The sequence below is a fragment of the Pantherophis guttatus genome, chromosome 5, assembly GCF_059756535.1.
Source record: "Pantherophis guttatus breed Tessera chromosome 5, ASM5975653v1, whole genome shotgun sequence".
NCBI lineage: Eukaryota > Metazoa > Chordata > Lepidosauria > Squamata > Colubridae > Pantherophis > Pantherophis guttatus.
Window position 1 is genome coordinate 3,941,297 of NC_142067.1, and position 23,071 is coordinate 3,964,367.

The following is a 23,071-nucleotide window of genomic DNA, read 5'->3' on the forward strand; positions in this document are numbered from 1 at the left end:
ATAGCCTTCATACTTTTGTATATACCTGCTTAGTAGGGCTTTTGGCCCCCCTAAGCGGTGTTCTTTCTACACAAAGTAGCTTATTGCCTCCACAATCCGGGTCCTCATGTGATGTAGTCCTTGCTTAATGACCATTCAAAGTTACGACACACCTGCCCAAGGCTAGTTATGATCTGTTTTTGATGTCCACACATCAAAAACAGGTCATAATAGCCCTGGGGAGGTGCGTCGTAACTTTGAATGGTCGTTAAGCAAGGACTACATGTATCATCGCCTAACTTGCCCCAATAAGGGTAATCCTCAATTTACAACCACCCCTGTGGTCACAGGATTGATTATATCTTGGGCACTTATCAATCAACTTCTATTTACCACTGTTTGCAGTGTCCCCCAGTTATATGATAAATATTTTCAGTAGTTTTTGCTGGTTTCTGGGGTTGATTTCCACTGTCTGGGGAAAAAATGCCCATTGGTGAAAATTGGTTCACTTAATGACAGCCGCAAATAAGGTCGTAAAATCAGGCACAGCCATGCGCTGGCTCGCTTAACAACTGTATTTCCAGCCTTAATTATGATCGTAAGCCGAGGACCATTGTATAGTGCACAATAATAGAATTGGAAAAAGAATTTTTCAAATTGAAAGCCAGAAGTGATGTCAGCGCCACCTTGTGGTCGCAAGCAGGAAGTTATTATTAATTGCAATTAATATTGAGGAAGGAAGGAAGGAAGGAAGGAAGGAAGGAAGGAAGGAAGGAAGGAAGGAAGGAAGGAAGGAAGGAAGGAAGGATTTCTTAAACCGACCTCACAACTTTTAATTCCTTAATGAAACGGTACAGTCTATAATAACTCCACTGCTTTATTTTTAAGATGTTCCCAACCCTGCTGTGCTCCTTTTTGACTTAAAGATTTTTGTGCAAATGCAGCTGTTTCAAAATCAGGTTTCTGCTTTTTGTAGTATACCTTTCTTCTCCCCGATGTTCTCCAGATGTGTTTCGACACAACGCTTGCTGATTTCCATGTCCACGTTCTTCAGGGGAGAAGAATGAAGGTATAGCTGTCAGAAATTCCAATTCTTATGAAAAAGAATTGTAGAATCACATAAAAGCTCAACTAATTCGTGTTTGAAATATTTCGAATTCATTAATCATATGAAGTGTTAACACCGCTTTATAAGGCCTTGGTAAGGCCACGCTTGGAATCCTGCATCCAGTTTTGGTCGCCATGATATAAAAAAAGATGTGGAGACGCTGGAAAGAGTGCAGAGAAGAGCAACCAGGATGATTAGGGGATTGGAGGCTAAAACAGAATGGTTGATGGAATTGGGTAGGTCTAGTTGAATGAAAAGAAGGACTAGGGGTGACATGATAGCAGTCTTCCAATATTTGAGGTGCTGTTGTGGCTCCGTTACCTGAGCCTGTGTCATCGGCAGAAGAGGACTCCGAGAGTGAAGGAGAGGAGTTGGCAAGGCCTCCCTCTCCAGGACCCCTCCTCTCTGGCAATGCCTTCGGTGTCCACCGAAGGGCAAAAGATAGGGCCGGGGCCAAGCACGTCCACGCAGCCACAGATGGACAGTGATGAGGGTAATGAGTCTTGGCTGGATCTACGCCAGCGTCACAGAGATAAGCGCACACAACAGAAGAAAAGGCGTGCCAGAGATTAAGCTGAGTCACTGAACCACACCCCACAGGATATAAAAGGGAGCTTGGTGGCCATTCAGACTCTGTGACGGACAAAACTAACTACTATCGAGTCACATTGCATCTTTGGAAACAACACTATCGGCCTTGGATTTATTTTACGAACTGGACAATTATTGAACTGTGTGTATTTTGTTTATGAGTAAAGTTCTTGGCAAGCAGCTACTGGGTTGCTGCCAAGCTTCTTATTGGAAGAATTGGTTGTCTGCCAGTTTATTTAACCCCCGGCTGTCTGTTTGTGTGCATGTGTGAGACGGGGACAGAACAGGTGCTGCCACAGAGAAGAGGGCATCAAGCTATTCTCCAAAGCACCCGAAGGCAGGACAAGAAGCAATGGATGGATATTAATCAAGGAGAGAAACAATGTGGAACTAAGGAGAAACTTCCTGACAGTGAGAACAATTAACCAGTGCAACTACTTGCCACCAGAAGTTGTGGGTGCTCCATCACAGGGGGGTTTTAAGAAGAGGTTGGACAACCATTTGTCTGAAATGGCATAGGATTTCCTGCCTGAGCAGGAGGTTGGACTAGAAGACCTCCAAGGTCCCTTCCAACTAGTAGTGGGATTCAGCCAGTTCGCACCAATTCGTTAGAACCGGTTGTTAACTTTTTGAGCAGTTTGGCAAACTGGTTGTTGGAAGAAATCATTCTAAATCATTAGAACCGGTTGTTATAATTACTTTAATCCCACCACTGCTTCCAACTGTTTCTTTGTTATAGTCTGTTAAAATGATTTTATATTATTTTGAAAATTATATTTACAATTCAAAATAACTATAATTGAATAAGTCACCAATCAAGAAGGCTCCGAACCTGATGTGTGTCTATGATTTTGTTTGGGCCCAGTCTTGCTCTTTTAATTTTTAAAAAAGTTTTGCAATTTCTATCCGATCTTTCATGCAAACATATTTATTCTCTTATTCCCATTCTTGTGCAGTGACTTTCAATGTAGGCGAGAAAAAAAAAATGGGGCACAGGTTCTTGAAAAGAAGGTCAGGCACAAACAGCAGTCAAAATTAAACAGTTGTTAACAGTCCAAATGTTGGTTCAGTTTTGGCTTTTAATTACAAATCTCGTACAGCCGGCTTATTTCAATGCGTTTAAAATCCCATATAATCAAGACATTTCTCCCCCAAATCTGCATTCATATATTTCACGAAGCTGAATAAAGTGCAAGTGACACAAGACTTCATAACTTATAAAAATGGCTGATAGAACCAGCGAAATCAGAAATCAAACTCTTCGGATTTACCTGACATCGTAATTGCAAGGACAGTCATAATGTTAATATGTTCCCGAGTTCAATAACTTTTTCTTCAAGTTATTAGAAATGCAAGGAAGGAAAATGCATTCAAAAAAGACACACCGAGTGACAAAACCACAAAAAAAAAGATACAAAAACAGATGTATTGTAAAGCAGAGTTTCTCAATTTATGTTGGGTGGACTTCAACTCCCATAATGCCGTAGCTGATATCTACAGACTTCAACTCCCAGCATTCCCCAGCCGGGATGCCGACTGGGAATGCTGGGAGTTGAAGTCCACCTATCCGAAAGTTGTTAACGTTGAGAAAGACTATTAATAAAGAATAATTCAACGAAGGTCATAAAATTGTGTGTGACAATAAAGAGCAGTTAAAAAGGACGCAACGTGCACTTTGAGGGTACCAGATGTCTGATCCACAATTTGGAATTTCAAAAGGAGATGGGTTTATGCTAAGGTTTGAGGAGACTGAATTAAACAGAAGATTAAGCGACTATCCAATTTTTGGACGGGGCAAAACTCACTCTGCAACTTGTCTCGCTGAGCAACGACAATGTATGGCTTCGATTGTGGTTGTTAAGTTGAGGACTACCTGTAATGCTTTCATTTGTAGATTTATTTCATTTGGCACGCAAAAGGAATAAGGAGTTTGGACTGTAGTGGAAACAAGGTGATAGGATGGTGGTTGATTTCTCAGGATGACGGAAAACATGTGAATTGTTACGGTTTAGCACAACTGCCCTTAGTCCGAATCTTTGTCATCGATCCTTGTTTGCAGGGATACAGATCACATTAATTTTACTACAATATTAAGCATTCACTGCTCTTTTAAAAGAGGGATAAAACAGAAGAAATGAAAACACTTTTGGTCCTTGGCAAAACACGGTACTTTCAAAATTTGTCATCTCTCGTTGAAAGCTTATTTCTCTACAGTTTGATCCCCAAGCCCCCAAAATTGAAGCTTGATTCTAACACAAATATGACTTTTTTCCACCCCTTTGGATTAGCAGAAGCCCAAAAGGTACAGGGAAGGCAGCCCTTGACTTACAACAGTTCATTTAGTGACTTAAAGGAAGCTGTTTCTTCAGAATGTAAATTGAAAAAGCTTCAAATGAATTTGGGGTGTTCTGTAAAAAAACCCGAAAAAAATGCTCTTGGATGATGCTACGGATAAAGACTGTTCCATAATGGAAATTCAACTCCATCTAACTTTTCAAAAAAAAAGTTGGTTTATTTTACATGGGAAATTTCTACAGGAAGAGTTAAAGAAAACAAACGAACAAACCAAGAGTAAAAATAAAACAAGCCAGTGGCACTTCAACGACTCAAAAATGTTCTGTGGCACCTGGACATTTTTATGGAAAATACTCTTGAAAAATATGGCCAAAAGACAAATCATTTCATTTTCCTATTGTGCACCCACAGACTTACAAATGGGGTGTGTGTGAATTTAACAATCACCACAATGTTTGGGGAAGACCTCCGATCTGGAAAATTTTTCCTTATTGCAATACTGTTATTTATATATATATATATATATATATATATATTTCCCTGCTCTGTTTCAAGGACTTATGGCAAGTTGGAAAGATCCACTGGTTGGTTAGTGAATCGTAAATCTAGGGCAGAGTTTCTTAATCTCAGTAGTTTAAACCGGGTGGACTTCAACTCCCAGAATTCCCCAACCAGCTTGGGGAATTCTGGGAGTTGAAGTCCACAAGGCTTAAAAGTTCTTGAATTTGAGAAACACTGTTCTATCGGATACTGGAGATGGGATTCAGCTTCTGAAACACTCAACTTCGTTATTCATTTTAAAATTTTCTTTTAAAAACCCAGGAAGACGAAAGCAATTCCTGTTGAAATAATTAAAAAAAACTCTTTTGATGACAGCGGAAGACATTTGAAGGACTGGAATGGTTAATGAAATGCAAACTAAGCTGTGAAGACTTCCGTGGCTAAGCTTAGAGATTATGCAATTCCTGCAGAGGCGCCACAACGCAACACAGATATCATACATCATGTCCGATGAGGCTGTCCGTCTCGCGTTCCCTAGCTTTGCCCTCCAAGGATGTCGACAGCACCACCCATGGTGCATCGGTGAAGAATGTGCCCTTTGGCAAATATGGCGATGCGACTCCCAGGCTGGTCACACACACGTGTGCCCAGAGGGGAGTTGTGTCCCTCCGTCAGTTTTTGCACAGAGTGTTGGCTTGGAAATTTGTCTGTGTGAGTCGACCTTCCAACTCTGGTTACTGATGATGTCCCAGGAAAGAGGAGGAGGAGGAGGAGGAGGAGGAGGAGAAGGTGGAGGAGGAGGAGAAGAAGGAGGAGGAGGAGGAGGAGAAGAAAAAGAAGAAGAAAAGGAGGAGAAGAGGAGAAGAAAAAAAGAAGAAGAAAAGATGAAGAAGAAGAGGAGGAGGAGGAGAAAAGAAGAGAAGAAGAGGAAAAGAAGAAAAAGAAGAAAAGAAGATGAAGAAGAAGAGGAGGAGGAGAAAAAAGAAGAGATGAAGAAGAGGAAGAGGAAGAGGAGGAGAAAAGAAGAAAAGAAGAAGAAGAGGAGGAGGAGAAAAGAAGAGAAGAGGAAGAGGAGGAAGAGGAGAAAAGAAGAAAAGAAGAGGAGGAAGAGGAGAAGGAGGAGGAGGAGAAGAAGAAGAAGAGAAGAAGAAGAGAAGAAGAAGAGGAGGAAGAGGAAGAGAAAAGAAGAAAAGAAGAAGAGGAGGAGGAAGAAAGAAGAAGAGAAGAAGAAGAAAAGAAGAGGAGGAGGAAGAGGAGGAGAAAAGAAGAAAAGAAGAAAAGAAGAAGAGGAGGAGGAGAAAAGAAGAAGAGAGGAAGAGGAGGAGGAGAAAAGAAGAAGAGGAGGAGGAGGAGGAGAAGAAGAAGAAGAGAAGAAGAGGAGGAGGAGAAAAAGAAGAAGGGAAGAAGGAGAGGAGGAAGAGGAGAAGAAGAAGAAGAAGAGGAAGAAGAAGAAAAAGAAAAAGAAAAAGAAAAAGGGGAGGAGGAGGAGGAGGAGAGGAGGAAGACGTGGCATTTTGGCTTCTTGGAAAAAAGGCACCTTTTAGTGTCAAACTGTGAAAAACAACCCAGGTGGAACTTAGAAGGGCTGGTCCCATTTCAAAAGGGAAGACATGCACAGTCTATGGAGACAACCGACAAGCACACACAGTGACGTACGTAGAGGAATCGTGGAAGGTGGCGCAGAGCGAGAGAAGGCCTCAGATGCTCGTGAGAACTTGGCTACTCAACAACTGCACCTTAAGAAGGCCGGGCAGATCCGAAACCCGTTTGTTCCCTCTGTCTTGGAGGTGGAGAATGTGCAAAGGCTGAAGCTCGTTGGGGTCTCCGACCAAGGCGACTTGACCCAAAAACTCATCTGTGATCAGGTTGTGGTTCCAGATCTGGAGGGAGAGAAAGAGGAAGGAGGTTCAGGGGAGAAATCACCGAATCACAGAGTTGGAAGGGACCCTGGAGGTCTTCTAGTCCAGCCCCCTGCTCAAGCAGGAAACCCTACACCTGTGATGGCGAACCTATGGCATGCGTGTCACAGGTGGCACATGGAGCCATATCTTTGGGCACGCGAGCATTGCCCTAGCTCAGCTCCAGCCCGCATGTGTGCGCTGACCAGCTGATTTTTGGGCCTTTGGGGCCCACTGTAAGTCTGGAAACGGGCCGTTTCTGGCCTCCAGGGGAGTGGGGAAGGCTGTTTTCGTCCTCCCCAGGCTCCTAGAAAGCCTCTGGAGCCTGGGGAGGGCAAAAAATGGGCCATGTGCCAAAAAAGCGGGGTCGTACAGGGCAGGGGGCATCGAATTATAGGTGTGGGCACGTGCGCGCTCGACCCCGCCATGCTTCCCCCCGCTTTTGGCACGCGATGGCAAAAAGGTTAGCCATCACAGCCCTATCCCATTTCAGACAAGTGGCTGTCCAGTCTCTTCTTAAAAACCTCCAGCGTTGGAGCATTCACAACTTTCTGGTGGCAAGCAGTTCCACTGGTTAACTGTCCTCACTGTCAGGAAGTGTCTCCTTAGTTCTAGGTTGCTTCTCTCCTTGATTTAGTTTCCGTCCGTTGCTTCTTGTCCTGCCTTCAGAGTCCTTGGACAATAGGTTGACCCCAGCGGTGAAATCCGTCCGGATCTCTCTGGCTCGCGCGAACTGGTAGCGCCAGCTCCACCCACCCGCTGGGATGTCATTACGTTCCTATTTTTGAGCCTCTGCACATATGCAGAAGAGGCACGCGTGAGCGGTCATACTCCTGAACCGGTAGTGAAGGTAAGTGCATTTTACCGCTGATTGACCCCCCCTCTTTTTTTTTGTGGCAGCCCCTCAAATATTGGAACACTGCTATCAAGCCAGCCTTCGTTAGATTAGACATACCGTTCTTTGTATGTTTTAGCCTCCAGTCCCCTCATCCTCTTTGTCGCTCTTCTCTGCACTCTTTCCAAAATCTCAACATCTTTTTTACACCGTGGCGACCAAAACCGGATGCCGTATTCCAAGCGTGGCCTTACCAAGGCCTTATAAAGTGGTATTAATACTTCACCTGATCTTGATTCTATCCCTCTGTTGATGCAGCCTAGGACTGCGTTGGCTTTTTGGTCCTTTATGTGCCGTGACTCGTTGGCCTCCAACTCGGGAGTTGCTCTAGAGCAAGAGTCCCCAAACTTGGCAGCTTTAAGACTTGTGGACTTCAACTCCCAGAATTCTCCAGCCAGCATAGCTGGAGACATTTTAAAACTTGTGTCGGTGAGAGCTGCAGAAAAGCTCCGTGATTGATTGAGTGATTGGCATTTCGACAGGGGAAAGAAAGAAAGTAAACACTGGAAATTTAAGAAAATGGAATGTATTTGAGCCTCGTCTTCACATGGGTGCAACTGTGACCTGCTGGGGGATTCTGGGTATTAGAGGATGAAGATCACCGAAGCTATTTTATTTATTTTGTATGTTATTTATTTTATTTTATATTTTATTTAAGTTATTTTATACAGTGTTTTCCTGAAAATAATACCCAGTCTTATATTTTTTTGAACCCTGAAATGAGCGCTTGGCCTTATTGCCATGCGCTCAAAAGCCGGATTGGGCTTATTATCAGGGGAATGTCTTATTTTGGGGGAAACAGGATATTTTATTTAAGTTATTTTATATTTTGTTTAAGTTATATTTTATTTAAGTTATATTTTATTTAAGTTATTTTATATTTTATTTTATTTATTTTACATTTTATTTAAATTATTTTATATTTAATTTATTTTATATTTTATTTAAGTTATTTTACATTATATTTGTTATTTTATATTTTATTTGTTATTTTACATTTTATTTAAGTTATTTTATATTTTATTTTATTTATTTTACATTTTATTTAAATTATTTTATATTTAATTTAATTTATTTTATATTTTATTTAAGTTATTTTACATTATATTGAAGTTATTTTACATTTTATTTGTTATTTTACATTTTATTTAAGTTATTTTACATTTTATTTGTTATTTTATATTTTATTTGTTATTTTACATTATATTTAAGTTATTTTATATTTTATTTAAGTTATTTTACATTTTATTTAAATTATTTTATATTTTATTTAAGTTATTTTATATTTTATTTGTTATTTTATATTTTGTTAAAGTTATTTTATATTTTATTTATTTTATACATTTTATTTAAGTTATTTTATATTTTGTTTAAGTTTTTTTGTTTTTTTAAAAATTTGATTTATATGCTGCCCTTCTCCGGAGACTCAAGGCGGCTTACAATGCGCTAAGCAATAGCCTTCATCCTTTTGTATATTTATACAAAGTCAGCTTATTGCCCCCACAAACTCGGTCCTCAATTTACCTACCTTAGAAAGGATGGAAGGCTGAGTCAACCTTGAGCCTGGCGAGATTCGATCTTACTTTAATTGCAGACAGCTGGTGTTGAATTACAGAGCTCTGTCTGTTGAGCTATCCAGGCTCCCTTTATATAACTTTATATATAAAGTTGCTTTATATTTTATTTTATGTTGCCCATCTCGCTGTCCAAAGCAACTCTTTCAGCTTTACCTGAATTATGACCGGCTGCCTCGGTTTCTTGCGGTAGAAAAGTCCTTTAACATCAAATTCCGGCGTCAGGGTGTTTTTTAGCACCGGTGATCGGATTTTCTCCCCTTCACACTTTATGATCACATAAGGATCCACTCCTGAGGACAAGGTGAAACAAAAGGAATTGTCACCTCATGTTTCCTGTTCCTCTTAAGTAAGTAAGCCTGTCCTGTCTTCTTGATTCTTAAATTCGTTGATTCTTAAATTCCTTCCTTAAAATTCGCACGATAATTGTATGACCAGTTTCCAAAATCCTCCAAATATCTCTGTATGCCCTTCGGCCAAACTTCGTCTACCACTATGAGGAACGTAAGAGGTGAAGGAGAAATTCCACTAATAGAAAAATAATTTATACCTGGGGATTGAACTGTGGGGTCCTTGGTGCTCTCTGAGCTTGGTTGTTTTCTTGAAGACCTCTCATGACCCACCTAGGTAACATCCTCAATGCTAGAAGGGTATGGGGTTTGCTCTCTGTTTATATGCAAGAAGCTTGCTTGCAAAGAGCAAACCTCACTCCCTTCTAGCATTGAGGATGTTACCTAGTTGGGTCATGAGACGTCTTCAAGAAAACAACCAACCTCAGAGAGCATCAAGGACTCCATAGTTGTTGTCTTCTTCTTCCACCAGATGTTTCAACTACTTAGAACAGTGTTTCTCAACCTTGGTGACTTGAAGATGGGTGGACTTCAGCTCCTGAATTCTCAACCTTCTCAACCTTAACAACTTGAAGATGGGTGGACTTCAGCTCCTGAATTCTCAACCTTCTCAACCTTAACAACTTGAAGATGGGTGGACTTCAACTCCCCGAATTCTCAACCTTCTCAACCTTAACAACTTGAAGATGGGTGGACTTCAACGCCCTGAATTCTCCACCTTCTCAACCTTAACAATTTGAAGATGGGTGGACTTCAACTCCATGAATTCTCAACCTTAACAATTTGAAGATGGGTAGACTTCAACTCCCCGAATTCTCAACCTTCTCGACCTGAACAATTTGAAGATGGGTGGACTTCAACTCCCCGAATTCTCAACCTTCTCAACCTTAAGAACTTGAAGATGGGTGGACTTCAACTCCCCGAATTCTCAACCTTCTCAACCTGAACAACTTGAAGATGGGTAGACTTCAACTCCCAGAATTCTCAACCTTCTCAACCTTAACAACTTGAAGATGGGTAGACTTCAACTCCCTGAATTCTCAACCTTCTCAACCTGAACAACTTGAAGATGAGTGGACTTCAACTCCCCGAATTCTCCACCTTCTCAACCTTAAGAACTTGAAGATGGGTAGACTTCAACTCCCCGAATTCTCCACCTTCTCAACCTGAACAACTTGAAGATGGGTAGACTTCAACTCCCTGAATTCTCAACCTTCTCAACCTGAACAACTTGAAGATGGGTGGACTTCAACTCCCCGAATTCTCCACCTTCTCAACCTGAACAACTTGAAGATGGGTAGACTTCAACTCCCTGAATTCTCAACCTTCTCAACCTGAACAACTTGAAGATGGGTGGACTTCAACTCTCCGAATTCTCAACTTTAACAACTTGAAGATGGGTAGACTTCAACTCCCTGAATTCTCAACCTTAACAATTTGAAGATGGGTAGACTTCAACTCCCCGAATTCTCAACCTTCTCGACCTGAACAATTTGAAGATGGGTGGACTTCAACTCCCCGAATTCTCAACCTTCTCAACCTTAAGAACTTGAAGATGGGTGGACTTCAACTCCCCGAATTCTCAACCTTCTCAACCTGAACAACTTGAAGATGGGTAGACTTCAACTCCCAGAATTCTCAACCTTCTCAACCTTAACAACTTGAAGATGGGTAGACTTCAACTCCCTGAATTCTCAACCTTCTCAACCTGAACAACTTGAAGATGGGTGGACTTCAACTCCCCGAATTCTCCACCTTCTCAACCTTAAGAACTTGAAGATGGGTAGACTTCAACTCCCCGAATTCTCCACCTTCTCAACCTTAACAACTTGAAGATGGGTAGACTTCAACTCCCTGAATTCTCAACCTTCTCAACCTGAACAACTTGAAGATGGGTGGACTTCAACTCCCCGAATTCTCCACCTTCTCAACCTGAACAACTTGAAGATGGGTAGACTTCAACTCCCTGAATTCTCAACCTTCTCAACCTGAACAACTTGAAGATGGGTGGACTTCAACTCTCCGAATTCTCAACTTTAACAACTTGAAGATGGGTAGACTTCAACTCCCTGAATTCTCAACCTTCTCAACCTGAACAACTTGAAGATGGGTGGACTTCAACTCCCTGAATTCTCTACCTTCTCAACCTGAACAACTTGAAGATGGGTGGACTTCAACTCCCTGAATTCTCAACCTTCTTGAGTTGAAGATGGGAGGACTCCCAAACTCTGGGAGTTTAAGGCCTCTCATCTTCAAGTCAAGAAGGTTGAGAATTCTGGGAGTTGAAGCCCACCCATCTTCAGGTCACCAAGTTTGAGAAACACTGACTTAGAAGAAGACACCTATTTCCCTTCTCTTTGATCGGGTTGGAGTGAAACCAATATTGACACCTTCTTCAGCGCTTTGGTTCTTCAGCCCGGAAGCCGAGATGACATGGACCTGGGACACCAATTGGGGATAGCCACATATTCCACTCCAGCAGGTGTGAGGGGGCTCGTCCAAGGTCAGTTCTCTGGAGAAAGAAGATGAAAAACCCAAGAGATATCAGATATTTCGAAGACCAGGAAAAGAACCTCCTTTAGAAGCAAGGACCCAACTGTTGTGGTCCGCCAGCAGCCTGCAGAGCTGGTAGCAGAGTCGGACAGTGAGGAGGCTGGGGAGGACCATGGGCCAGTCCTGGAGTCTGGGGAAGGCTCAGATGAGGGCTCTGTGTCGGAGCCAGAGAAAAGGCCATCTGGGAGGTATGTGCTGCCTCCGGAGCCTCCAGAGTTGGACATCAGAGAGGCAGAGGAACAGGAGGAGCATGTTCCCAGTGCACACATGCGCAAAGCTGCCAGAAGGTAAGAACAGCTAAAACAAAAGGGACAACTCGGGAGTAAGGCTTGGAGATGATTGGCCCCTCCCATAAGACTTAAAAGAGGAGCAAAGGCACATGTGCCTTTGCAGGAAGCAACGTTTGTTCATTCTGGGCAGTTTAAAGCCTGAAGCTCTGTTTGTTTCTGGACTCCGTGGGGCTTTGCCAAGTAGGTTTTTGGCAGCGTGTCAAGGAAGATAACGGTGGGCGATTATCCCGAAGGACTTCTCCCAAAGGACTTTTTGCAACTAATTGGGACTCAGCTGTGAATGAACGTAATTCACAGCTGTTGCAATAAAAGAGGTTTTTTGGGACTACTCGTCTGTTTTAAGGACTCAGGAAGCCTACGTCACAACGCCAACCAGGCCAACAATCAAACGAAAAGCAGCTCTGAATTGTAGCTAAACAAGATAAGACACTGTAAAATGCAAAGAGGCCCTGTGGTGGGCTTAACACAACATGCGTAACCGGATCAATGAAAGACCGAGGGACTGCATTCGCATGACACGCGTAGTTTTAACCCTGGTTAGGTTTTTGCGGCTTATCCAAATTCTAACCAAACCTACGTTTGCACGTAGACAATAATTTAGGTGAATTTGGAGAACCGGTTAATTCTGTTTTGTGAATGTTGTGAAGGTCCTGAGTCAATATGTCAAGAGAATTCATGACTGGCAGAGACATAGTAACAAGGTCAGTCAATGAATAGGCATAGCAACTGGGTCAGCCAATGGGGACTGTTTGGAAACTGAAACAGTATTTGCTGGAGACAGCTAGGAGCCTGGGGGTGGCTTAGGCTTAGCTCAGTGATGGCTAACCTTTTTGCCGTCGCGTGTCAAAAGCGGGAGGAGCACAGGGGGGGTTGCGCGCGCGCATGCCCACACTCATAATTCAATGCCCCCCCACCCTGCCCCCCTGCACATGCGCGCGTGCACCCCCCGCATTCCGTTTTGGCCCTAGCAGGCCTACCTGAAGCCTCCGGAGGCCAGGAACGGCCTGTTTCCTGACACCTGGAAGGCCCGTTTTTCATCCTCCCCACGCTTGAGGCTTTCTTGGAGTCTGGGGAGGGCAAAAACAGCCTCCCCCACCCCTCAGAGGCCCTCCAGAGGCTGAAAACACCCTCGCAGACCCTCCACGCGAGCCCTTACCTGGCATCCAAAACGGGCTGCGTGGAGATTCCTGGGAGGGGTGGCGTGGGCGGGGCCAGCCGAAAATCAGCTGGCCGATGCACGCATGCACGCTGGAGCTGAGCTAGGGCAACGGCTCCCGTGCCTGAAGATATGGCTCCCGTGCCACCTGTGGCACGCGTGCCATAGGTTCCCCATCACGGGCTTAGCTTAACTGCCCTGTATAGAAGAGATTCTTTTTGTCTGTATTAAGCTCTGAGCTCTAAAAGTAAACTAACTAGATTGCTGAAATGAAACTGAAAACTGTTCTTTCCTCTGCTGCTGGCATTGTATGTGTTATTTTATATATAAAAAGTTAATGAATCCTGCTGAATTGTGCTTTGTGTGCTTTCTGGATTTGATTTTTGCAACAAACTCTGACACAATTATGTGTTAATTGTATATTGATGGCTGTGACATGCCTCCAAGTAAGATTTACAAATTTCAGCTGATGCAAGCTTTTTTTTTTTTTAATTTATATGCCGCCCTTCTCCGGAGACTCAGGGCGGCTTACAATGCGTTAAGCAATAGCCTTCATACTTTTGTATATTTATACAAAGTCAGCTTATTGCCCCCACAAACTGGGTCCTCAATTTACCTACCTTAGAAAGGATGGAAGGCTGAGTCAACCTTGAGCCTGGTGAGATTTGAACTTAAAGTAATTGCAGGCAGCTGATGTTAATAACAGTGCTTTAGTCCACTGTACTACAAGCTTGCTGGATTGCACGAAGCCGACACAATTTTAAATACTGCTCTTTGAACATTCGGATCTTCTAAAACCCTATTATTAATACCCAACTTTGTGGCACCATCTCAGGGAATATCCACAGGAAGGTCAAAAAGGTTGAGGTGATGGGTACAACCTGTGCCTGGCATCTTAACATTTTTGGACCCCCATGAAACCCACCCCCCACCCCACCTGGTTTCTAGTCTTGAGCTGTTTCTAGAAAGGCTTCATTGCTGTACAATTTAGCAAGAAAAAAAAAATAGAAGTACAGTAGGTAAAGATATTCATACATAGGTATAAAAATTTTCTTGCATGAGATAGGAAGGAAGGAAGGAAGGAAGGAAAAGGGGGGAAGGAAAGAAATAGAAGGAGAAGAAGGGAGGGAGGGAGGGAAGGAAGGAAAAGGGGGAAAGGAAAGAAATAGAAGAAGAAGGGAAGGAGGGAGGGAAGGAAGGAAGGAAAGAAGGAAAGAAATAGAAGCGGAAGAAGGGAGGGAGAGAGGGAAGAAAGGAAGGAAGAAAAGGGGGAAGGAAAGAAATAGAAGGGGAAGAAGGGAGGGAAAGAAAGAAAGAAGGAAGGAAGAAGAGAAGGAAGGAAAGAAAGGGGGAAGGAAAGAAATAGAAGGGGGAAGAAGGAAAGGAAGAAGGGAGGGGAGGAGGAAGGGAGGAAGGAAGGAATAAAAGGGGGAAAGGAAGGAAATAGAAGGGGAAGAAGGAAGGGAGGGAAGGAAGGAAGGAAAAGGGGGAAAGGAAAGAAATAGAAGGAGAAGAAGGGAGGGAGGGAAGGAAGGAAGGAAAGAAGGAAAGAAATAGAAGGGGAAGAATGGAGGGAGGGAAGGAAAGAAGAAAAAAGTGGGAAGGAAAGAAATAGAAGGGGAAGAAGGAAAGAAGGTGAGGGAAAGAAAGAAAGAAGGAAGAAGGGAAGGAAGGAAAGGGGGAAGGAAAGAAATAGAAGGGGGAAGAAGGGAAAGAGGGAGGAAGGAAGGAAAGAGTCAGGGAGGAAGGAAGGAAGGAAGGAAGGAAGGAAGGAAGGAAGGAAGGAAGGAAGGAAGGAAGAGAATATGAGGGGAAGGGAAGGGAAGATCAAATGCCTCCCAGATGGTAGGAAAACATCATGAGGCAGTGAATTCCAAAGGAGATTTCTACACTGTGCCAAGTAGCCCCTTTTTCTGATTCCCCTGATCTGCTCCCACCCAACCTCTTTCGAAGGGAAGACCGAGGGGAGCCCCCTGGTCCTTACTGGAAGTCCGAAGGCACGTCTGTGAACTGCCTGAGCAGGAACTCGGCCACGTGGCCAGCCTCGAAAGTGGTCGGTATGACGACATAGCGACCCTCTTTCAGGTCCGTCCTCAGGAAGACACTTCGAGAGTTGATGTAGATGGAGCCGGCGACCTTGGACTGTAGGGCGTGCATTCGATACGTCCGGTTGAGTTCCACCTGGGTGTAATAAAAAAAAAATCAGAGAAGGAATTGGGAAAAGGATTGTGTCTGGGTTTCTCAACCTCGGTGGCTTGAAGATGGGTGGACTTCAACTCTCTGAATTCTCAACCTTCTCAACCTAGACGACTGGAAGATGGGAGGACTTCAACTCCCAGAATTCTCACCACCTCAACCTTTCTCAACCTTGACGACTTGAAGTTGGGTGGACTTCAACTCCCAGAATTCTCACCTTCTCAATTTTTCTCAACCTTGGTGACTTGAACTTGGGAGGACTTCAACTCCCAGAATTCTCAACCTTTCTCAATCTTGACGATTTGAAGTTGGGTGGACTTCATCTCCCAGAATTCTCAACTTTCTCAACCTCAGTGACTTGAAGACGGGTGGACTTCAACTCCCAGAATTCTCACCTTCTCAACTTTTCTCAACCTTAGTGACTTGAAGTTGGGAGGACTTCAACTCCCAGAATTCCCAACTTTCTCAAACTTTCTCAACCTTGATGACTTGAAAATGGGTGGACTTCAACTCCCAGAATTCTCACCTTCTCAACTTTTCTCAACCTTGGTGACTTGAACTTGGGAGGACTTCAACTCCCAGAATTCTCAACCTTTCTCAATCTTGACGACTTGAAGTTGGGTGGACTTCATCTCCCAGAATTCTCAACTTTCTCAACCTCAGTGACTTGAAGACGGGTGGACTTCAACTCCCAGAATTCTCACCTTCTCAACTTTTCTCAACCTTAGTGACTTGAAGTTGGGAGGACTTCAACTCCCAGAATTCCCAACTTTCTCAAACTTTCTCAACCTTGATGACTTGAAAATGGGTGGACTTCAACTCCCAGAATTCTCACCTTCTCAACTTTTCTCAACCTTAGTGACTTGAAGTTGGGAGGACTTCATCTCCCAGAATTCCCGACTTTCTCAAACTTTCTCAACCTTGATGACTTGAAAATGGGTGGACTTCAACTCCCAGAATTCTCACCTTCTCAACTTTTCTCAACCTTGGTGACTTGAAGTTGGGAGGACTTCATCTCCCAGAATTCTCAAATTTCTCAACCTTTCTTGACCTTGGTTACTTGAAAATGGGAGGACTTCAACTCCCAGAATTCTCAACCTTTGTCAACCTTGATGAGTTGAAGATGGGACGATTTCAACTCCCAGAATTCTCACCTTCCCAACCTTTCTTGACCTTGGCGACTTGAAGATGGTCCCAGAATTCTCCACTCCCAGAATTCTCAACCTTCTCAACCTTTCTCAATTCTGGGAGTTGAAGTCCACCCATCTTCAAGTGGCCATGTTTGAGAAACACTGCTCTCCACTTAGAACCAGAACGGTCCATTCTGGCCACCTCCAAACATCTAACAAGAAGTTGGTCATCAAAGCTTACCTTGAAGATGTCGAATCCTATGGCGAGGTTTTCTCCCTTCCCTTCCTTCTGGCTGGTCCGTTTGGGCTTTTGCTGGATGCAGACCAACACTTCGTCCTCTGCTTTCTTCACATCAAAAATATACTGGGTGAAAAAGAGAGGCACACAACGATCAGATCTTTGAAGTCAGTCAGGTCAACAAAACGAGGAGGAAAAAAATGTTAGAAGGTATAACAACATGGCTGGGGAATTCTGGGAGTTGAAGTCCACATATCTTAAACTTGCCAAGGTTGGAAAACATCGCTCTAATGCAGGGGTATCAAACTCAACGCCCGGGAGCCGGATCTGGCCACAGGGTGCTTAAATCTGGCCCGTGGAGCTGGCCTGGAAATACCAAAGAACCGGCCCGCGGTGATTCTGCTGGCTAAAACGGGCCATGGGGAGGCCGCGTGTGACTCCCCCTGTGGCCCGTTTTTGGCCTCCAAGGCCTCTTGCAGCACTCTGCCGCAGCGGTGAAATGTAAAATTTGTTACTACCGGTTCTGTGGGCGTGGCTTGGGGGGGTTAATGTGACTGAGTGGGCGTGGCCAACTTTTTTTAAAAAAACTTTTAAAACTATTTTTTTCTACAACCTCTTTGGCTGAAGAGTTGTGAAAAAAATGCTTTTAAAAGCCTCTGACGATCCCAGCTGAGTTGCCTGATCGTCAGAGGCTTTTTTTTTTTTTTTTACTTTTAAAAGCATTTTTTCGGCCGAAGAGGTTGTAGAAAAAATGCTTTTAAAAGTAAAAAAAAAAAAAGCCTCTGATGATTGCGTGGCTCAGCTGGGCATGGGAGTGGGGAGGGGCAGGGATTTTTGCTACCAGTTCTCCGAACCACCCGCCGCCATCGCTACCGGATTGGGTAATCCGGTCCGAACCGGGAGCATTTCACCCCTGCTCTGCCGGCCAAAAATGGGCCGCCCATTTTTTATTTATTTATTTATTATTGCAATTTATATGCCGCCTTTCTCTGTGGGGGACTCAAGGCGGCTTACAAAATGACAAATTCCAATCCAAATCACAATGAAATAAAATTAAAATCAGCAACCCTATTAAAACAGTTTAAAATTATGACAGTGTATCCCCAAACGGATCAGTTGAGTTGACGGAAGAACCAAGTCTTCAGCTCGCGATGGAAGGAAAGAAGGTTGGGGGCTATCCTGAGCTCGGTGGGCAATCCATTCCAGAGGGTCGGGGCTCCCACGGAGAACGCCCTCCTCCTGGGGGCCGTCAGCCGACATTGTTTGGCCGACGGAGTGCTGCAGGAGGCCATGGAGGGTGAAAACATGCCTTGTGGGGGCTTCCATGCATCCCATTTTGGCTAGCAGGATGCTGCCGGAGACATCCGTCCCATCTCTCCCCCCACCACTCCCCTCCCACTGCTCCCGCCAGCCCACGGAGGAGAACTACAATGCTGATCTGGCCTTCGAAGAAATCCGGTTTGACACCCCACCCCCCCAGCTCTAATGCCTTTTTCCATCTCCCTCTTGACCTTCCTACCTGGGGGTTTTGCAAGAAAGTATCCCGGTTGTTGACGCAGCCTCCGCAACGGTTCTTCAAGGGGTCTTCGTGCTGCGTCCAGGAGCCCTTCAAGACGGCTTCTTCCCACGTCTTATGGATGCTCAGGTAGGATGTGTTGATCAGGCGGCATTTGATGATGTCGGTGAAGTATGTACAGAAGTCATCAAAGGCCATCCTAGGAAAAAGGAGGACCGGACATCCGATTCTGGAATATCTCACCTTTCATTGCTCTATACAGGTCATCTTTCCTTGGCTACCCAAAGCGGATCTTGTATTCAAAAGCTTGCAGTTATCTTCTTCCGTCGGCCCAGAAGGAAAGCACACATTTTTCCTGTGCTTTCCCTAAGAAATACTCCAGTTGGATTTATTTTAAACACACAACTCATCTAAAATGTACTGAAATTTGCCTGCGATTTGGCAGTTCAAATCCCACCAGGCACAAGGTTGACTCAGCCTTCCATCCTTCCGAGATGGGTAAAATGAGGACCCAGATTGTTGGGGGCAAAGGCTGACTCTGTAAATCGCATAGAGAGGGCTGTAAAACACTATGAAGCGGTATGTAAGTGCTATTGCTCTTCCTTCCTTCCTTCCTTCCTTCCTTCCTTCCTTCCTTCCTTCCTTCCTTCCTTCCTTCCTTCCTTCCTTCCTCCCCTCCCTCCCTCCCCTCCCTCCATCCATCCATCCATCCATGGTGCACAGTGGTTAGAATGCAGTCTTGCAGGCTAACTTTGCCCGCTGCCAACAATTCGATCTTAACCAGCTCAAGGTTGATTCAGCCTTCCCTCCTTCCAAGGTGGGTAAAAAGAGGACCAGATGGTTGGGGGACAAGAGGCTGACTCTGTAAACCGCTTAGAGAGGGCTGTAAAAGCACTATGAAGCGGTATATAAGTCTAAGTGCTGTTGCTATCTATCTATCTATCTATCTACCTATCTACCTACCTACCTACCTACCTACCTACCAGGGGTGAAATCCAGCAGGTTCTGACAGGTTCTGGAGAACCGGTAGCAGAAATTTTGAGTTGTTTGGAGAACCGGCAATTACCGGCTCTGGCTGACCCCAGAGTGGGGAGGGAATGGGGATTTTGCAATATCCTTCCCCTGGAGTGGGGTAGGAATGGATATTTTGCAGTATCCTTCCCCTGCCACGCCCACCAAGCCACGCCCACAGAACCTGTAGTAAAAAAATTTGGATTTCACCACTGCTACCTACCTACCTACCTATCTATATCTGTTGGCAATTCGATCCTGACCAGCTCCAGGTTGACTCAGCCTTCCATCCTTCCAAGGTGGGTAAAGAGCCTTGGTAGTTCAGTGGTCTAAGGCACCCTGTTATTAAACTAGTTATTAAGACCAGCTGCCTGCAATTACTGCAGGTTTGAATCTCGCCAAGGCTCAAGGTTGACTCAGCCTTCCATCCTTTCTAAGGTGGGTGAAATGAGGACCCAGATTGTGGGGGCAATAAGCTGACTTTGTATAAATATACAAAAGTATGAAGGCTATTGCTTAACGCATTGTAAGCCGCCCTGAGTCTCCAGAGAAGGGCGGCATATAAATCAAATTAAAAAAAAAAAATGGGGACCCAGATTGTTGGGGGCTATGGGCTGGCTCTGTAAACTGCTTAGAGAGGGCTGTAAAACACTATGAAGTGGTATGTAAGTCTAAGTGCTATTGCTATTGCTAAAACTAAAACATACAATGAACGGTTGCAGGAACTGTGTATGTCTAGTTTAATGAAAAGAAGGACTAGGGGAGACATGATAGCAGAGTCTTCCAATATCTCTGGGGCTGCCACAAAGAAGAGGGAGTCAAGCTGTTCTCCAAAGCAGGACAAGCTGTTCTCCTCTGAAGGCAGGACAAGAAGCAACAGATGGAAACTCATCAAGGGAGAGAAGCAACCTACAACTAAGGAGGAATTTCCTGACAGTGAAAACAATTAACCGGTGGAGCACCTTGTCTCCAGAAGTTATGGGTGCTCCAAACACCTGAAGTTTTCAAGAAGAGGCTTATGGCAACTCGAAAGCAGGCCAGGGATGCTTTGCGAGTTGACAGCTGAATTTGATTAGAACAACATTTTATTTTTCACGGTGGAAAGCTCTGCCAGAATATTGCCTAAGATCGATTTACCAAACCATCCCCCTTTAATTTTCTTTGCCCACCAGGGATGCTCACCAAAACTCTCCATCGTCCTCCACGGTCATTCCGAGTTTCTCTCGTTCACTGCTGCTGACTTTCTGCCATTCCTCTGAGCTGGAAAAAGAAAAATAAGATTTTGGGATGGTGAGAACACATCGGGACCATGAAGGGCGGGCTTCAAATAATTTAACAACCGGTTCTCTGCCCAATTGCTGGAAGAGCGTAGCCATGGTGGGCATGGCCTAGTCGGCCTCCTGCACCACCCTCAGAGCAAAAACAGGCCGCGGCTCCAGACCGGAAGTCCAGAAGACGGTGAGTTCTAGTCCCACCCTAGTCATGGAAGCCAGCTGACTATCACCAGGAGATGGTGAGTTCTAGTGCTGCCTTTGCTATGAAAGCCAACTGGGTGACTCTGGGCCTATCATCAGGAGACAGTGAGTTCTAATCCCGCCCAAATCATAAAAGCCATCTGGTTGACTTTGGGCCAGTCCGTCTCTCTCAGCCCATCCCACCTCACAGGGTTATTGTGAAGAAAATAGGCATATATCTTACATATATTTGCCGCCTTGAGCTGTTTGTAAAAACAGAATAATAGAATATTTTTTTTATTTATTATTTTATTATTATAAAAATAATAAAGACAGGTTATAAATAAATAAAATTGAGTGTTGCGGTGGCCTAGAGGTGGAGCTCTCGCCTCACAATCAGAAGGCTGTGAGTTCGATCCTAAGTAGAGGCTGATATTTATCTCTCTGGGCAGAATATCTGCTGAACAAAACTCCGCACTGGCGTCAAGAAGGGCATCCGGCCAGTAAACACTCAGCTCCATTCAGCTGCCCAGACTCCATCCCGCAAGGGATTATGGGAGGCGTTAAAAGAGGATGAGGATGATGATAAATAAACAAAATTAAAATAAACCTTCTTAATAAGCAAGAACAACATTCCCCAACCTGCGTTTGTCCCTGCATGAGACAGAAGAAAATATGGGCGCATGTGGACGGACAGTGCCCCAGCCGGACTTACGTGTCACTCCAGGGGCCGTTCCACTCTCGCTCCCCCCAAGGGTTCCTCAACCGGATCAAGTCCAGCTTTTCGGACTTGAAGAAGGCCAGCAAGCCGTGGCCAAGGCGGACTTTCCGGACGTCGGTGACTGCATAGGCGTGGCCTTTGACCAGGCCACAGCCCAGCCGGGCTTCCATATCGGCGGCTGACACGGCCTTGAAAAGAGAAAGCATGAATTTGGTGTTTTAGGGTAGAACACTTGATTTAAAAATTGATTTTTGAGACCCTGGTCAAGAAATTCTGGCAAGGATGCTCAAGTTGGTGAAATACTCCCAGAATCCCTGAACCAGGAGGGGAACTGTGGCCATTTTATGATTTGTGGACTTCAACTCCCAGAATCCCTGAACGAGCAAGGGGAATTACAGCCATTTTATAACTTGTGGACTTCAACTCCCAGAATCCCTGAACAAGCAAGGGGAATTACAGCCATTTTATGACTTGTGGACTTCAACTCCCAGAATCCCTCAGCCAGGAGGGGAACTATGGCCATTTTATGACTTGTGGACTTCAACTCCCAGAATCCCTGAGCCAACCATGGCTGCAAACTTTTTATGCTGACTCTCCTCAGGAATTCTGTGAGTTGAAGTCCACAAGTCATAAAAGGCGCCATTGTTTCTCCACCCCTGGGGTAGAAGAGTAAGGGAAAGCCCACCTCAAAATTTCCACACCTCAATCTGGTGAGATCAATAACATTCTTCTTTATTCTGCTCCTGACCAGACCTGCTTACTTTGATGGAGCAGCTGATGAGACCTCCTCGGTTATGAACCTTCAACACCCGCTCAAAAAGGAGATTTCGTTTGGCTTCATCATTGGCGTAGCCTCCTTCGACCAGGTCAATCGGTTCCGAGACCCCCCCAGTAAAATCCACCAAGGCATCGCCCGTGTTGCCTCCGTCTAAGGCTTCGTAGCATCCCGAGAGTCTACGGGTGGAATAAGAAAAAGATTTCCCATTCAGAACTGTTCCTCACACTTATGACCGTTCCTCACACTTAAAACCATTGCCCCATCCTCATGGTCATGAGATCATGGGTTGGCAATGGGCATGTTCTTAAGGATGGTTGCAATGACCCCGGGATCAACTGAATAGCAATCTGAATAGAATAGAATAGAATAGAGTAGAGTAGAGTAGAGTAGAGTAGAGTAGAGTAGAGTAGAGTAGAGTAGAGTAGAGTAGAGTAGAGTAGAGTAGAATAGAATAGAATAGAATAGAATGAAAGAAATAATAGGAATAGAATAGAGTAGAGCAGAGCAGAGTAGAGTAGAATAGAATAGAAAAAATAATAGGAATAGAATAGAATAGAGTAGAGTAGAGTAGAGTAGAGTAGAGTAGAGTAGAGTAGAGTAGAGTAGAGTAGAGTAGAGTAGAGTAGAATAGAATAGAATAGAATAGAATAGAATAGAATAGAATAGAATAGAATAGAATAGCGGAGTTGGAAGGGACCTTGGAGGTCTTCTAGTCCAACCCCCTGCTTAGGCAGGAAACCCTACGCCACTTCAGACATGTGGTTCTCCAACATCTTCTTAAAAATCTCCAGTGTTGGAGCATTCACAACTTCTGGAGGCAAATTGTTCCACTGATGA

The 23,071-nt window shown here is 44.3% G+C and overlaps 1 protein-coding gene across 4 annotated transcripts in view; it reads right to left on the reverse strand.

Annotated features, from left to right (window-relative positions):
* Positions 1-905: 905 nt before the first annotated feature.
* CAPN5 (calpain 5) overlaps positions 906-23,071 on the reverse strand; it is an 84,132-nt gene continuing 61,966 nt past the window's right edge. For 3 of the 4 annotated variants that reach the window (XM_087895748.1, XM_087895746.1, XM_087895747.1), the window contains exons 5-13: positions 22,218-22,410; positions 21,451-21,644; positions 20,464-20,541; positions 18,274-18,469; positions 16,758-16,880; positions 15,175-15,371; positions 11,582-11,703; positions 8,998-9,134; positions 2,738-6,354 (exon numbers count right to left, since the gene is read on the reverse strand). In XM_087895748.1, the coding sequence (XP_087751874.1) occupies positions 6,172-6,354; positions 8,998-9,134; positions 11,582-11,703; positions 15,175-15,371; positions 16,758-16,880; positions 18,274-18,469; positions 20,464-20,541; positions 21,451-21,644; positions 22,218-22,410 (1,423 nt within the window). In that variant the 3' untranslated portion in view covers positions 2,738-6,171. Of the gene's footprint in view, positions 1,028-2,737; positions 6,355-8,997; positions 9,135-11,581; positions 11,704-15,174; positions 15,372-16,757; positions 16,881-18,273; positions 18,470-20,463; positions 20,542-21,450; positions 21,645-22,217; positions 22,411-23,071 lie in introns of those variants that run through there. The other variant, XM_087895749.1, reaches the window with a different exon arrangement.